The sequence below is a fragment of the Chiloscyllium plagiosum genome, unplaced genomic scaffold, assembly GCF_037043375.1.
Source record: "Chiloscyllium plagiosum isolate Xiang-an unplaced genomic scaffold, Cpla_swu_hap1 HiC_scaffold_29, whole genome shotgun sequence".
Taxonomy (NCBI): domain Eukaryota; kingdom Metazoa; phylum Chordata; class Chondrichthyes; order Orectolobiformes; family Hemiscylliidae; genus Chiloscyllium; species Chiloscyllium plagiosum.
The window spans coordinates 19,224,853-19,241,632 of record NW_028270167.1 but is presented as its reverse complement, the minus strand read 5'-3'; the positions used below and the strand labels follow the sequence as shown (position 1 = coordinate 19,241,632).

General features: G+C 38.7%; 1 protein-coding gene across 12 annotated transcripts in view; it reads left to right on the top strand.

Moving 5' to 3' along the window:
* ncam1a (neural cell adhesion molecule 1a) overlaps positions 1–16,780 on the top strand; it is a 511,684-nt gene that overhangs the window by 400,454 nt on the left and 94,450 nt on the right. For 6 of the 12 annotated variants that reach the window (XM_087976401.1, XM_087976400.1, XM_043676720.2 and 3 more), the window contains 2 exons: positions 5,914–6,048; positions 7,918–7,935. In XM_087976401.1, the coding sequence (XP_087832527.1) occupies positions 5,914–6,048; positions 7,918–7,935 (153 nt within the window). The remainder of the gene's footprint in view (positions 1–5,913; positions 6,049–7,917; positions 7,936–16,780) is intronic. The other 6 variants (XM_043676728.2, XM_043676727.2, XM_043676724.2 and 3 more) reach the window with 1 other exon arrangement.

The window sequence follows — 16,780 nt, the reverse complement described above, 5'->3', positions numbered from 1 at the left end:
TTTTCCCCTCTTATCTTGGACTCGTGACCTCTAGTAATTGAGTCCCCCACCCTGGGGGAAAAGCTTCCTGCTGTCCACCCTGTCCATACTTCTCATGATTTTGTAGACCTCATTTAGGTCCCCCTCAGCCTCCGACTTTCTAATGAAAATAATCACAATCCCTTCATAGCTAGCACCCTCCATACCAGGCAACATCCTGCTGAACCTCCTCTGCACCCTCTCCAAAGCATCCACATCCTTTTGGTAATGTGACGACAGGAACTGTACGCAGTATTCCAAATGTGGCCGAACCAAAGACCTATACAGCTGTAACCTGATCTGCCAACTCTTATATTCAGTACTCCGCCTGATGAAGGAAAGCATGTCATACGCCGCCTTGACCACTCCATCAACCTGCGTTGCCACCTTCAGGGTACAATGGACCTGAACACACAGATCTCTCTGTACATCAATTTTCCATTTACTGTATAATTCGCTGTTGAATTGGCTCTTCCAAAATGCAACACCTCGCATTTGCCGAGATTGAACTCCAATTGCTATTTCTCCACCCAACTCTCCAATCTATCTGTATTCTCTGACAGTCCCCTTCACTGTCTGTTACTCCACCAATCTTAGTGTCATCGGCAAACTTGCTGATCAGACCACCTATACCTTCCTCTAGATCATTTATATATATCACAAACAACAGTGATCCTAGCATGGATCCCTGTGGAATATGACTGGTCACATTTTGAGAAACTCCCTTCCATTACTACTCTGTCTCCTATTGCCCAGCCAGTTTTTTATTCATCTAGCTAGTATACCCTGGACCTCATGAGACTTCACTTTCTCCATCAGCCTACCATGGGGAACCTTATCAAATGCCTTACTGCAGACCATATATATGACATCTACAGCCCATCCCTCATTAATCAACGTTGTTACTTCCTCAAATAATTCTATTAAGTTAGTAAGGCATAACTTCCCTGCACAAAACCATGCTGCCTATCACTGATAATGGACTCATTTTCTTCCAAATGTAAATAGATTCTATCCCTCAGTGTTTTCTCCAGCAGCTTCCCTACCACTGATGTCAGGCTGACCGGTCTATAATTACCTGGATTATCCTTGCCACCTTTCTTAAACAAGGGGACAACATTAGCAATTCTCCAGTCCTCCAGGAAGTCATTCATGTTCAAGGATGCTGCAAAGATATCTGTTAAGGCCCCAGCTATTTCCCCTCTCATGTCTCTAAGTAACCTGGGAAGTGAGAGAGGAAATAGCTAGGGTCTTAACAGATATGACCTCCATTATGTCCTTCTCATCGGTGAATACTGATGCAAAGTACTCGTTAAGAATCTCACTCATTTTCTCTGACTCCACACACAACTTCCCTCCTTTGCCCTTGAGTTGGCCAACCCTTTCTCTAGTTACAAACTTGCTCTTTATATATGAATAAAAAGCTTTGGGATTTTTCTTATCCCTGTTTGCGAAAGATATTTCATGACTCCTTTTAGCCCTCTTAATTTCAGATTGGTCCTATTTTCCCGGTATACGTCCAAAGCTTCATCTGATTTCAGTCACCGAATCCTTATGTATCCTTCCATTTTCCTCTTAGCGAGTCTCATAATTTCACCTGTCATCCATCGTTCCCTAATCTTGCCGTTTCTATCCCTGATTTTCACAGGGACATGTCTGTCCTGCACTCTAATCAACCTGTCTTTAAAAGCCTCCCACATATCAAATGTGGATTTACCTTCAAACAGCTGCTCGCAATCCACATTCCCCAGCTCCTGCCGAATTTTGGTATATTTGGCCTTCCCTCACATTAGCACTTTTCCTTTAGGACCACTCTTGTCTTTGTCCATGAGTATTCTAAAAGTTACAGAATTGTGATCACTATTCCCAAAGTAATCCCCTACTGAAACTTCAGCCACCTGGCCAGGCTTTTTCCCCAACACCAGGTCCAGTATGGCCCCTTCCCGAGTTGGACAATTTACATACTGCTCTAGAAAACTCCTCTACCCCTTTTACCTTCCTCTCTATCCCGCCTGAAGCATCGATATCTTGGGATATTTAGTTGTTAATCTTGCCCTTTCCTCAACCAAGTCTCAGTAATAGCAATAACATCATACTTCGAGGTACTAATCCAAGCCCTCAGTTCATCTGTCTTACCGACTGTACTTCTTGCGTAAAACAAATGCACCTCAGACCACCTGTCCCTTTGCATTCATCATCTGCTCTCTGCCTACTCTTCCCCTTAGTCACGCTGACTTCAGTATCTAGCTCCTTACAGGAATAGTTACTACCTCCTTGCTGTCTACTAACCTCCTCATTTGGTTCCCACCCCCCTGCCACATTAGTGTAAACCCTCCCTAACAGCGTTAGCAAAAGCCCCCCCCCCCAGAACAATAGTTCCAGTCTTATCTCGGTGTAGACCGTCCGATGTCCCAAAAATCTGAACCCCTGCCATCTCTTAAGCCATGCGTTCGTCCTGCCTATTCTTTCATTTCTACTCTGACCAGCACGGGGCACTGATAGCACTACCTATGAGGTCCTACTTTTTAATTTGGCCCCTAACCCCCTAAATTCTGCTTGTAGGACCTCATCCCATTTTTTACTTCTATCATTTGTGCCAGTATGCAGCTGGCCGCTCACCCTCCCCTTTCAGAATGTCCTGCTGCCAATCAGAGACATTCCTGATCCGTGTTCCTGGGAGGCAAAATATCATTTGGGAGTCTCGTTTTTGACCACAGAACTGCCTATCTACTCCCCTTGCAATTGAATCCCCTATGATTAAAGCCCTCTCAGTCTATTTTTTCCATCTTTCTGTACAGCAGAGCCAGCCACTGTGCCATGAACCTAGCTACTGCTGCCTTCCCCTGGTGAGCCGTCTCTCCCAACAGTATCAAAACGGTACATCTGCTTTATAACAGTGGTTGGAACTTTGAATCCTCTTCACCCACGAGTTGCTCCCTTTCTCCTCAAATGATGTGTGGTTTATTTGGGACACGATGGAGTTATTACTCTGTGAACTAATTAGCACTGTCCTGGAACCTTATTCCAGCTCAGAAAAGATCAGAACCAAGACAAATGCGTGCACGTCATAAGTGATTTACTGGAGAATATACAAGAACACTGGGTGAATATTTCCCTCATGGCCTTGAGAATAATGGCACTGAATCTAGTCGAGATTGGTGAGCTCAGTTCAGCTGAGGCTTCGAATCTCCTTTGTTCTTGACTTGGATCTCATTTGCTACCTGTAGAAATTGAATATTTTGAGGAACTACAATTTATCTACTGATTGGCAAACTATAGTGATGCATTATGTTAGAATGCAAGATTTTAGAATAGGTAATGTGTGCATCGAGACATTTAAGCTAGTTTATATTATTATCATTATAGAGTGTTGGTGAGCAGGGGTTATGAGTTCACAAGATGTCACAAGTGAGCTAGTGACCTTCACAAGTGAAAAATGTCTAATGATTCAAAACGGATTATCTTTGCACTGCCTGTTAACACATCATTTTTTAAAAATATATGTAATTCATAATCTCAATCTGCACAGCCTATGTATATGAATATATTTAAAGGTATAGGCATGCTATGCTCTCAATAAATACACAATTATTATTGCATTATGAGACATTGGAATATAAATGATTAAACAGAAAGATGGTATAAATATTGAATAGGGCTGATATTGACTCCAAAATGAGGATACTTGATCTTGCATTTTTTTTAAAGATTTGCAAGAAAATGCGCAGCCTATCATTGATGAAAAATACTGGAATAATTGGGAAAGTTAAATAATTAGACACAACCCTATTAGACATCCTATTACTAGAGAGTTCTGAAGAAGCTATCATTTTTTGGCAGTCACAAACCATAAAGGGAGCAAAATAGTCAGAAACTTGAGAAATATGAGCCCAATCCCAAAAATCTTCCTTATACAGCGTTTTTAATGTAAAGTGTCTGTCATGTAGTTTTTCTAATTAGTGTGGTGTTTGTATGCAGATTGTTGTTTTATCAATGACCTAGAACAGTCAGGTACTCTCCATTATAATGCTTAAAATGCAGAGCTTCATAAAGAGAGTGGAGGTTCTGATTCTCTGATTATTTCACATCAACATTTACATAGGTGCATAGGTTGAAAATGTACTTCAACCAAGACTGGTATTTAATTGTCTATAACAGTTAGGACTGCTCACTGCTTGTATTGGGTATTCTTTCCAACTCATTGGGGTTTTCTTTTGGCAAACAGGACTTACCAACAGAAATTACGCTGCTGAATAAATGAAGGATGTACATATTCTGTAAAAGTAACAAGGTTTCAAAAGATTTACTATGGAGGAAGTTAGTCTCAGCAAATATCATCAAAATCCCTTTGGGAATCTTATGTTAGTTTGTATCTGTGGCAATAAACATTAAAGAATTTTCCCATACAGATCAGAATAAGATATATTATGTTCAGCAATTCAGTCTGAATGTAGATGGGCTTTTCACAAATTTCAATATTTCAATAGCCAAACATACCAATTCCCAGGTCTGCTATTTGATATCTCCATACAGAGAGGCCTAGTTGATGAACAGAAGTTTTTATCATTCTCAAGTTCTTAAACACTATTTGAATAAATGACAAATCATAATAGACTCCCTGTCCCAACTTTTCTCAAAGGCACAGATTTTGTCTTTATGGTGCCACTAGAAAATGTAAAATTCTCTGTACTTCATGTATTCTGTAAATATTTCAAGCACAAGCAAAGTCAAGCCATTTACCCTAAAATGCAATTTTGAAGGATCGTTCAAGCTATTCAAAGAGCAATCTGATTTGAAGTAATTTTGTCTTGAGACTGAATAAGTATTTTCCAGTCAAATATAATGTTGCTCATTGGTGACTACACTAAAGTAAAGAATGAACAAGAAATGACACCAAGGTTGCACTACTTCCAATTTCTGAACTTAATTCCTTTTTAAGACACTGTCATAGTTAAACAAAGAGTTAACCACTCTTTACATGTGAAGATCACAATGTGAAGGGTGTGTTAGTCAAATCCATTTTTGTTGCTCCTCTGCCAACATCATAAAGCATCCATCGGGAGACTTGTAGGATTGGCAAGATGTTTAATCATCAAAGATGGGACAGTCAAAATGAAAACAATTGCTTGTTTGAATATTGAAGAGATACAATAAACATCAGTATCTTGACCAAACAGAGAAAAATGAATTCTTTCTTCAGTATTTGATCATAATTTTCACAGTTGCTTTGTGTTTCTCTTGTTATTGCTCAAAAAGTTTTTTTTCTGCCAATATAAAAATATAACATTCTCCATTGGAAACGTCATTAGAGGCACAGAATTACTAAGATTTATAGCTTCTAACTATTTTTGCCAAAGACACACTTTGTTACTTGAACTAAAACATACAATGCAAGACATTATTCAAACATTACAAATTCTTGATGATATAAGTTCAAGTAAATTTGTGTCAGCTAATGCAATGAAACAACTTCGTGAATGGATTATTAACAGCACTTTGATATTGTGTAATTATCATCCCTAATATCACTGGCAAGATCAGGAAAATGTTTAATTATACTTTGTTTTCATTACATGTACAAACCAAACATACTGAAAACTATGTTCGACATTGAAATTGAGAATGAATCAAGACAGAAAGCACAAACTAGAATTTTGTGTTTTCAGGATAACTCAGTGTTTCACAAACTAGGTTTTGATTTTAGTCTTTCCACATAGCATTTCCTTTGTCCAACACTCAAGTAAAATACAAGGATTGTCTACATGTATGCCTTTATTATGTCTGTTCATCAATTCTCAAACAATTCCTTTTTTTAAGAACTGTGATAGGTCAACGCAATGTGATTGTACATGATCAATTTATTTCTGACACATAATTGCATTTACTATTTGACAGTCCTACGTTCAGATAATGTGATTATGGTGAGTGGACTAACCCCAGAAACCATGTATAGTCTGCGGTTATCTGCTATCAATGGAAAAGGAATTGGTGATGCCAGCCAGATCACTAAGTTCAAGACAGAACCAGTTCGTAAGTACATGATGGTTCCTTCATCATACACTTTAAACTGCTCATTGCAGAGTTGCTTTAAATCCACAAGGAAATGCAAATTAAACCTTTAGACTCATTAGCTTTATCATTATTCTTGGAAAAATATTTTAAGAAACTATTATTCTGAGATAGAAATGACCCCTCCTAAATGAGTTGCTGTTATATTGTAGCATCAAATATAACTCAGAATGTTAACTACTATTTCAATCAATGTATTCACTTAAAACATGTTGCTAATATTTGATTCTCAGTCTTTCCTGTGTTGTTTACAGATGCATCAGCATAATGTTTTCATATTAAAAGTGTTAGTTCTTTAAAAATAGATCTTTTTCTCTTAAGAGAGCAGGACAGAGTGAAGATTGAGGCCTTACAAACATTGGAACAAATAGAACATTTTGTTTTGTTCAATGTTCAAATCACTTGTACAAATAAGGTATTTGTTGTGCGTCATAAATGTTTGCAAAGAACTTCATTGGGAAACTTCAAATTTCGACTTAGGTGTTTAAGACAAGCAGTTACCTAAAGTCAGTGCGATTTTACCTCTGGAATTCTGGTTTATAATCAGTATTGAGAAAAGAGTTGAAGGTCTTTTCTTCCTGATGTAAAATATTTTGCAAAATTGACTTTGTGTTAAAAGCTAATTTCAGTTTCGGTCTAAGAAATGCAAATTTTCAATGTATAAATGGAGTGTTACATTGGTGGAAGCAGATGCATTCTTTTAAAATTGAGTAACACGGGGAGCCTGGCATTGACATTTATTGTATTATAATCAATATTTTTATTATTATAATACATTCATGATGTAACTCCTCATTTAAAGCAAAGTTGAAAATTCCATTTCCTTTTTTATTGACACTCTGCATAATTTGTTTGACAAGTGCATACATTTACTCAAAGAAGTATTAATTATGTAGCAATAATTACGTAGCAGAAATACAGTGAACAGAAGAACTAATCTTGGTGTTTCTTTTGTTTTGAACATCAGAAATCAGAAATCGTAAACCTGATTTCAAACAAAGTTTGCATCTTCTTAGCTAATTCCTAGAAGTACTTTCTTCAAAACATTTCATGGAAGAAGGCAGGAAATGAGTCATACATTCTGGCAATACTACTGCAGCATTAATTGTTTGATCAGTATGTTTTACGGACCTGAAAAATCTCATAATTTACCAGCATGGAAGCAGGTGGTGATATAAACCCAGTTATGCAAAACTGGTGGTCCAAACTCCCTATTTATTATGTGTGTATTATTTAATTATCTAATTATGTGATGGTCACAAAGTAAGTTTGAAGAAATGTATGATGTTAATTTGATCATCAACTTGCCATTGGTACAAATTAGCAATGAATAATGTAATAGGATTCAGTTTCATTGGGAATCTTTTGTTCTTGTGATACCTGCATGCTGCAGATACATGAGACTTGTGAAATGAAATGCTTTCACCTGTCCTTTGTTAACCACAGGGAAACACATGGAGGAAGTAACTCGTGGGAAAAAAGCATTTGTGCTCCATTGTTAGTTTCCAACAAAACCACAGTTCATCACTACACCGAGTCTTATTTAAACGTTATGTTTTATCTTTTATTTAAATACTTCTATACTAATTTATTACCATCATTAGTACTTCCAATGCTGGAAATGTCAGCAGTTGACCTCGATAATGAGCAGTAAGTCTGTTTGTTGTAATCACTGCTGACCTTATAAATATTGAAGAAAACTCTGTTTCATTTCTATCGTTAAAACCTCATTCTTTTGCTCTGTATAATCTGTATTTCATCCCTCTTCATGTATTTTCTTTTTTCTTTCCTATCCTTTGTTCTCATCTGTGTCCATTTCAATGGAGGCAGTATTCACTGTTGAGCCAAGTAAGTTCATCCTTTAATCCAGTCGCTGTGTCTGTTCGTGATTAACCTTTTACTTGTTAGCCTTATTATGTTTTTAGCCAGCGCAGTACTGCATCATGAGATTGGATGGCACAATAGGCAGGCATGCCAGTGCATTGGGCCCGAGAGCAAGTTCATTCCTGGGCCATTTTTCAGATGGTGACGTTGCTTCCTTAGATCAACCTGCCACGTGGGCTATGTTCCCTCAGAGCAAGAACATTAAGAGGATGTGGGCTATTTATACACATGTATTTGAAGCTAGTTACATAATGGCATGAACTTCTGCCAGGCAGATAGTTACCTGCCTTTCGTTTTGCCTATGCCTGGTTTAATGATAAAAGACTGGTCTGAACAATATTAACAAATTCTACTGTATCAATCATTTGACATGTCATCACTGAAAGTATGCACAGATGTAATAATAATTGTCTTGAAACTATTTAATTTTATAATTGGCTGTTACTGATTTTAATTTGCTGCTACATTTTTCTTATTGTAAGTCATTGCACCAAAAAACATCTCCTTTCATTTTATCAAAACACCAAGTAACCATTTTATTGTCCAACGATCAGTTGCCAAAACAGCAAAATAGTCAGAAATTGCTGAGAAAACTCAGCAGATGTGGGAGCATCTGTGGAGTTAGTGTTTGGGGTCCAGTGACCCTCCTTCAGAAGTAAGTTCTGTTGTTCTGTATAGTTCTTATAGAAGGGTGACTGGACCCAAAGCTTTTCTCTCCATAGATGCTGCCAGACCTGCTGATTTTTCCCAGAAATTTCTGTTTCTGATTTCCAGCAACCACAGCTCTTTGCATTTTTGTTTTAAAGTAATAGGGTATTATACTTATGTTAGAACGTATCAATACTCGTTGGTATGGGAGACATCACACCCGACGGCATCAACCTTTATAAAGATCAACTCCAAAGCAACATATTGATCCATGTATCAACATAGCAGTCTGACCTTAGATTTTTGCCATTACTGTAATGGCCCACAAATCACAACTAAACATGAATGATATCTTCAGTATTCTACTGCAAGTTAAGTGTTCTATTTTCATTTCAGCCAAAGTGACAGGCAAGGCTGGATTTTCTCCGGTCACTTGTCCATATTGACTTCAAAGTTATAACAGATGAGAAAACACCCCTGTAAAAATGTATGTTTGTAGTATCCAATCAAATTATAGCTGCACATACCTACTTGTATCAACATTATATTTGGCAGGCAAAGATCTTGATTCTTCTGACATGACTTGTCCATATCCTAATTATTACACTTAACTGTTAATATTGCATGGTTTTACAAAGAAAAAAGCATATTTTTGTTAATGGAGTCAGTTCCTGACTAAGGCCTGCAATGAAAAGTTTACTATTTTGTTTTCCTGAATTTGTGTAGCAATGTTGTTGACTATATAGGGTAGCAGTGACTTACAAAGGACTAATTTTAACCGACTCCTATTAGTCACCAGCTAAGTATAACAAGTGGCCTGTCTGTTCATGTTAATTTTCTGTTTAAAAGATTAGGCTAAACATTTTCCCCCTCTACTTCATAGTGAACTCATTTTACATAAGTAACACATTCACATTCAACAACCAGGTATATGAACAAATCAACGGAACACCCATGGGCTCACCGATCTCGGGACTCATAGCAGAAGCAGTAATGCAAAAGTTAGAACAAACAGCCTTACCACAAATTCAACCCAAACTCTGGGTCAGATACGTTGATGACACCTTTGTAATCATTAAAAACACGGAAATAGAGAATACACACCAGATCATCAACTCCACACTCACAGGAATCCGATTCACTAGAGAGGAAGAAAAGGACAACCAACTCCCATTCCTAGACGTGAGGGTACAGAGAACACCAAACGGAGAATTCACCACTAAGGTACACAGGAAAGCCACACACACAGACCAAGTCCTGAACTATGTAAGCAACCACCCCAATACACACAAACAAAGTTGCATCAAGACACTGTTCAAAAGGGCCACAACACACTGCAGCACACCAGAACTGCAAAAAGAGGAAGAGGAACACCTATACAAGGTATTCGCCAAAAACGGATATCCTCGCAATTTCATCAACAGATGCTTAAGGGAGAGACAACAGAACGAGGACATGCCGCAACGCAAAAGACTAGCCACACTACCATACATCAAGAACATCTCTGAAATGACAGCCAGACTACTGCGACCACTAGGACTTATAACAGCACACAAACCAACAGCCACTCTCAGACAACAACTCACCAAAACGAAGTATGAGCAAAACTAATGTAGTGTACAAAATCCCATGCAAGGACTGCACAAAACACTACATAGGACAAACAGGAAGACAGCTAACGATCCGCATCCACGAACATCAACTAGCCACGAAAGACATGACCAGCTATCCCTAGTAGCCACACACGCAGGCGACAAGCAACATGAATTTGACTGGGACAACACTACCATTATAGGGCAAGCGAAACAAAGAACAGCCAGGGAATTCCTAGAAGCTTGGCACTCATCCACAAACTCCATCAACAAACCCATAGACCTGGACCCAATATACCGGCCACTACAGCGGACAGCTGAAACTGACAACCGGAAGCGGCAGGGACATGCCACTATAAATGCCGGAGGAAACACCACAGAAGCGCTTCACAGGAGGCTCCCGAGCACTGAGGATGTCACCTAGACAGGGGACGAAACGTTTGCAACAAAAACTTCCAGCTCGACGAACAGAACCACATCAACCATACATAAAATTATAAAAGAACTTGAATGTAATGAAGATCACAGCAAATTAAGCAATAACTTGAATCCAGCTGACATAAGAATATTTACTTTGCCAAGTAACTGCAACATTTGGCCTTGCCTGCAGAGTAATGCAATGGGGTACACATTGATCCAAAATGCAAATATTTAATTTTAGATTTATGTATACAGGACACTGATTTTAATATACTTGATTTATTTAGTATTCCAAGAACATTGGGACAGTCTAATCCTACTGAACGTTAAGCAAAAGGAACATTTGAGTCATCACTGTGTGGGAGAATGTTCCGTGCATGTTTGTAACTGGAGCAACACAAACAGATATTGATAAGGATCCTGAAGGTAGATACTTAACCTTAATAATGAATTAATGTGACCTTGCTTGTGTAAGCTATCTCAGAGAAATTAGAACACTTCCCTATTCTGCAAACCTATTCTACATTTGTGCAGGTATCAGATACTTAAAAAGAATTATAACTAATGCATCCTAAAATGAATTTGAGGGAAATATCTTGTTGCCAGTAACCAATTGATGCTACTGTAAAAAATATCAGGCAGTTGAACATTCAAATTGGCTGGTGCTGTTATTTTTCTTCTGAGCTTAACACGCCTACAGGCTAAAAGATGGAAAAATTCAACCACCCCTTAGCAAAACTGACTTAGCAATTTGTACTTCTTCACTAATTCCCTTTGTCCCAAATATGTGAGCAGTTTTTTTTCTTATCTGATCAGCTGTAGAGACATGAGAATAGAAATCACTAAGTCATTAGTTTTTTTTTAGACCAGTGGATTCAAACACATTTCTTCATACCTCAAGATACAATTGAATACAAGTGTCAATATTTGGAATTTTCATTTTGTTTTTCTCTGGGCGCATGATCATTTTGTTCTCTTTGAAAGACAATAGGTATTACCATTAAACACATCTGTGCACTTTTCCAGAATGTCACATGATAGGTTTATAATAACGTGATTGTTGTCACTTTTCACGAAGGGCAGTATGTGTTAACTATCATAGAAAAATAAATCGACCCAATGGCCCAAAGTATTTTGTCACCCAAAAGCCTGCATCCTATTGTTGACTGATGGAACGCAAAGAATGGCAACTTATAAAAGAATGGCAAATATGATTTGCTTACCCAACAAGGTAGAGGTTATTCAGATATTGAACATTAGCAACTATTGAGGCAGAAAGAGTGTCCGTTATGGGAAACATTTTTTCTTATTGCTGCACACACACAGTCTGCCATGGACAAGTGCAATTAGACAGTATTTTAAAATATAACTTTTTTTAAAATAACAGCCTTTTAAAATATACTCCTTTTTGAATTTAAGAGGGGTAAGATTACTCCTGTTTGATTAGTGCAATTGAAATGAATTTATGACAAAACAGCCATTATCAATCAGGTCAATGGGCCTTGCAAATAACTGGATTTTAAATGACTGACTTTTCTTTAAAAATACAGAACCACTTGCTTGTTATGCCAGAACCCATTAGTTTTGTCTCTCAAAGTTTGCCTTCAAACACTTCTTTGTATACTCATCCTAAAGGGCAAGAAAATTATTTCAAGCCTAGAATCCTACATTGAATGGAAGTGGATTCATCCTGGAACTGAGACCAATTATTGGCTTCTCAAATGATGTTTTTTAAACTAGCGCCCAAACGAATACAGAACTTTATGCAGAAAATTCAATGACATTTTCTGTGACTCTTGCTAGTTTCAACTTACAGCCGCAAAAGGAGTACAGTATAATGAAACCGCCATAACAGCCCCGCCACCCCCACCCATTATGCTGAATTACTGTAACCGCTACAAAATGAAAGGATACATGGCCCTGGATTTTCTACTGGCCAGGAAAACATTTTTCCAGTGTTAACGCATGGGCAACCTGAAGCAATTGCCTGGAAAATGGAAGATTCGCTGGGCAACTCTTCTATGCATGGAACCCTCCGAAATTATACATTTAGGTTGAGAAATCTGAGGGTTCAGATGGAATGAAGTAACTAGTTATTCATGAAATGTTGGATGACTAAATGCATAAATACGCCTGCTCACCCTCACTGGACTGACGCTAAAACTGACCTCATTCCACCTCCCACTTCCCACAAGTTGGCATTCTACTCTCCACTTGTCTTGCATCTGACCCATGGCACCCTAGTCCTACCCAGCTGACATCCTAATTATTTGGCAACCCCCTGGTGCCCCTCCACTCCAAATGTCTGGTGCATCACCCATTACCCTATGCCTTCTCCATGATATATGTCTGTTTCTGTAGTGGCTTCACTTCAACATGTGTCAAATAAAGCATTTACAACTTTAATTTGGGCATCAGAATACTTTCTGTTTTTTATTTAATCAGCCTTATCCAAGACATTATTACATACCTCAGGAACAGGTGGAATTGAACCAAGATCTCCTGGACAAGAGGTGGGGGTCACTACCAAAGCACCACAAGAGCCTCCAGAATACATTTTAACAAAATAAATTACCTTTTGACTCAAGGTGACTGTCAAGGCCATTAAATTTCAGCATACTGCACTTGATGGCTGTGAAAGGTGATGTGCTTTGTTTTCTTATGATAGCTCTATCTACTGTCAGAATGGAAGGACAGCTTGTCTTTTCTGAAGGAGCCCTGATCAGAATCTCCTCTTAATTCTCAAAATGCATGAGATTTCCACCCTCCCAATTTGCCTATAGTGATAGAATTTTGACTTGGTTTGCAGCTTTTGGCCATGATTTTTATTGTGCTGAGAGAAATGGGCAGAATGCTATTGATAAACCACTAGTTAAGTCATTGCAGGTACAGGGGATGAGATTTATTCATATTACACAGACTTGAATTGATTCTCCAATGGCAAGCAGTGTTGTGAGCTCCTATCTTGCGTGGTCTGCACAGCATTCTTCAATTATTCCAGTGAAGAACATTCAATGAAAGCCACAACCTGCATAGAGATCCAGAGAATCTTTGTAAATCTGTGTTGTGCTGCAGAAAAGTATGCAACTAGATTTATTCCCTCCAATATGCTTCTCTTGTCTAGGATGAGCCCATATTGTAGAGATTTTATCTTTCTACTTGGGTTTTTTAAATTGGTTTAACACCATTAAAGTAAATTTAAGAAGGCGATGTGTCTACCTCAAGTACAAATTGTAAACTGGATGGGCTGTTTTTAAAATGAGTATTCTTCTTTGCAATTTGCTGATAGTTGCACAAACAATATGGTGAGTTGTAAATGCTTTATATGCGAGATATGAAGTGAAAGCGTTCCATAAATGAAGATAGAGCATGGAGACTTGCAACTCCAGGGTCTGTTTAACTTTTTCTTTGAATGCCTAACAATGCTGGTTTAAACTACAAAATAGTAATTTGTAAATAGTTTTGCCTTTGTAGAACTATGATTGGAAATTGGAGAACTGTGTTCAAGTACTCTGTAATCAATTAAACTAGGAATGTTAAATTACTAGAAACTGCATCAATTCCTATGTCCTGCCAGTATCAGAATATGTTAAATATGATCATTGGCACAAATATCCATTATCTATCAGTGTAACTGAGTTTATATGTCCAAGATAGATGTGCTGTGAATATTTCTTAACATGTAATTTGCTATCTCATTACATTATAAACATCTTAGACAACAGAGACTGTGATTTGTGGTTAGTAAGAATTACGTTGTGTCTGGTTCATTTCATTCTCAATTCACCATCCATATTTACATTGGTAAACACCCGAAAGGTAATTGAGTACATCATTTTCAGTGGTTTGTTGTGAGGCTGATGTTGCTGGTGGTGTGGAGGAAAGCTCTGCTGAAAATTAGCACAAGATATGTTTTGGTTCTGTAGGTTTCACAAGCTCTGTATCTACTGGTGAAATAAGTTAGATTTTACTTGGAGTGCTGGTCCTTGTTCTCGTAGCTGTGATTTGCTTCTAGTCACACCAAGCTGCCAGGGATCTTTGAAATAATAGTAATAATTCAAGAAAGGAATGGAAACAATCAAAGACTTTAATTAAATGCTTTCTTCCATTTAGCCTACAGAAGGTGTAAAGCGCAGAATGCCATTTCAGCCATCATGCTGAAAAAGCCCTGGCAAGTTTAGGACAACATGTCACAATTCAGAGAGAAAGGGGAATCAGTGAAGTCAAATGCCAGCAATTGTGCTTTTGAAACTTGGATGTGAAACCTAACCATTTGATTAGCCGTGCTTGCTGACTGATTTTCATTGTTCTCAGGGAGTCTAGGGTGTGCAGAATTATAGTGTTAGTCACTAAGTTTGCTTTTATAGTTGCTGCTCAGGAAGCCCCTGTGGGGATAAGCTGAAATGATTGCAAAATCCTATAGCTACTAATTATTGACATTGAAAGATTCTCTGGATTGGCAGCTGCTTGTCTGTTCTCCAGCTTATCTCAAGGTCAGAAGCAAACAGCAGATTTTTCATGTGCTGCATGTTCTTTGTAAAATGTTTTTTCCATTACAATGCATTTGGTGGTTTCTACAAAAGCGCAGTATCAAAATCCCGATGGATTCTCTCAAAGCTTTATATAAACCATTGATCTCCCTTGCCATTGGGAGACCAGGATTAAGTTTGGAATAGTGAAAGCAAAACACTGGGAACCTTAAATAAAACAGAGTGATGGAAAAACTCAACAAGGTTTGTGGCAGGAGAAGACAACATTTTGAAACGAATGGATTCATTTAGATGCACAACATCGCCACCTTTTTCACAGGTGCTTCCAAACCTGCTGAGTCTCTGTAGTACTGTGTGTTTTTATTTCAACTCTGCTGTATGGGTCAAACAGGATTAGAGGACCAGGGGCAAAGCAGTGATTGAAGGGCAGAGGTGTGGGGAAGTGACCTTCAGAGAGACAGAAAGCATTGGGAAAATGGAGAGAGTAGGGATTTGCATTTGACCCAAGTTTGATATCAAGGAGCCCTAGCAAAACTGGAATGAATGGCCATCTGCGGGCAAACTTGGTTGGAGTCATGCAAGGCACAAAGGAAGATGGTCAGTCATCTGCGTTCTCAGACACCTCAGCAGAATTTCCTCAGGGCAATGTACTAGGCCCAAACACCTTCAACTGCTTCAACAATGACTTTCCCTCCATTGTGATGTCAGAAATAAGAATGTGCAATCATCGGTGAACAATGTCCACCATTTGCAACTCCTCAGATACTGAAAAGGTCCATGTTCAAATGCAACAGGATCTGGACCATATCCAGGTTTGAGCTGACAAGTGGCAAACTAACGTTGGCACCTCACAAATTCCAGGTAATGACCATCACCAACAAGAGGCAATCTAACCACTGCCCTTTGACATTCAGTGGTGTTACCATCACTGAATGCCCAACTATCAACATCCTGGCGCTGACCATTGACAGGAAACTTAACTGGACACACTTGATAAACACAGTGGCTATAAAAGCAGGTTGGAGGCTAAGAACACTGCAGCAAGTAACTCACCTCCTGACTCCCCAAAGCCCGTCAGTCGTCTACAAGACAGAAATCAGGATCTTGATGGAATATTCCCCACTTGCCTGGATGGGTGCAGCTCCAACAACACTCAAGGGGCTCAACACCATCCAAAACAAAGCAGCCCGTTTGATTGGCACCACATCTTCAACCATCCACACTCTCCACCACTGACGTTTAGTAGCAGCAGTGTGTGCAACCGGCAAGATACAAGATACAAAAATTCACCGAACATCCACACCCATGGTCACTTCCAACTCGAAGGATAAGGGTAGCAGATAAATGGGAACACCACCATCTGCAAGGTTCCCTCCAAGCCTTTTACCAACCTGACTTGGAAATATATTGTCATCCTTTCAATGTTGCTGGGTCAAAATCCTTGAGTTCCCTCCCTAAGGTACCGGGTCAAGCTACAGCAGGTGGACTGCAGCTGTTCAAGAACGCAGTTCATCACCACCTTCTCAAGGGCAACTAGAGATGGGCAATAAATACTGGCCAGCCATCGACACCCATGTCCCACAAGTCAATTTATGAGAAAAAAGGTAGGAGAAGGATACAAGGCACGAGTCAGACCACAGCTGGAAAATAATAAATAGT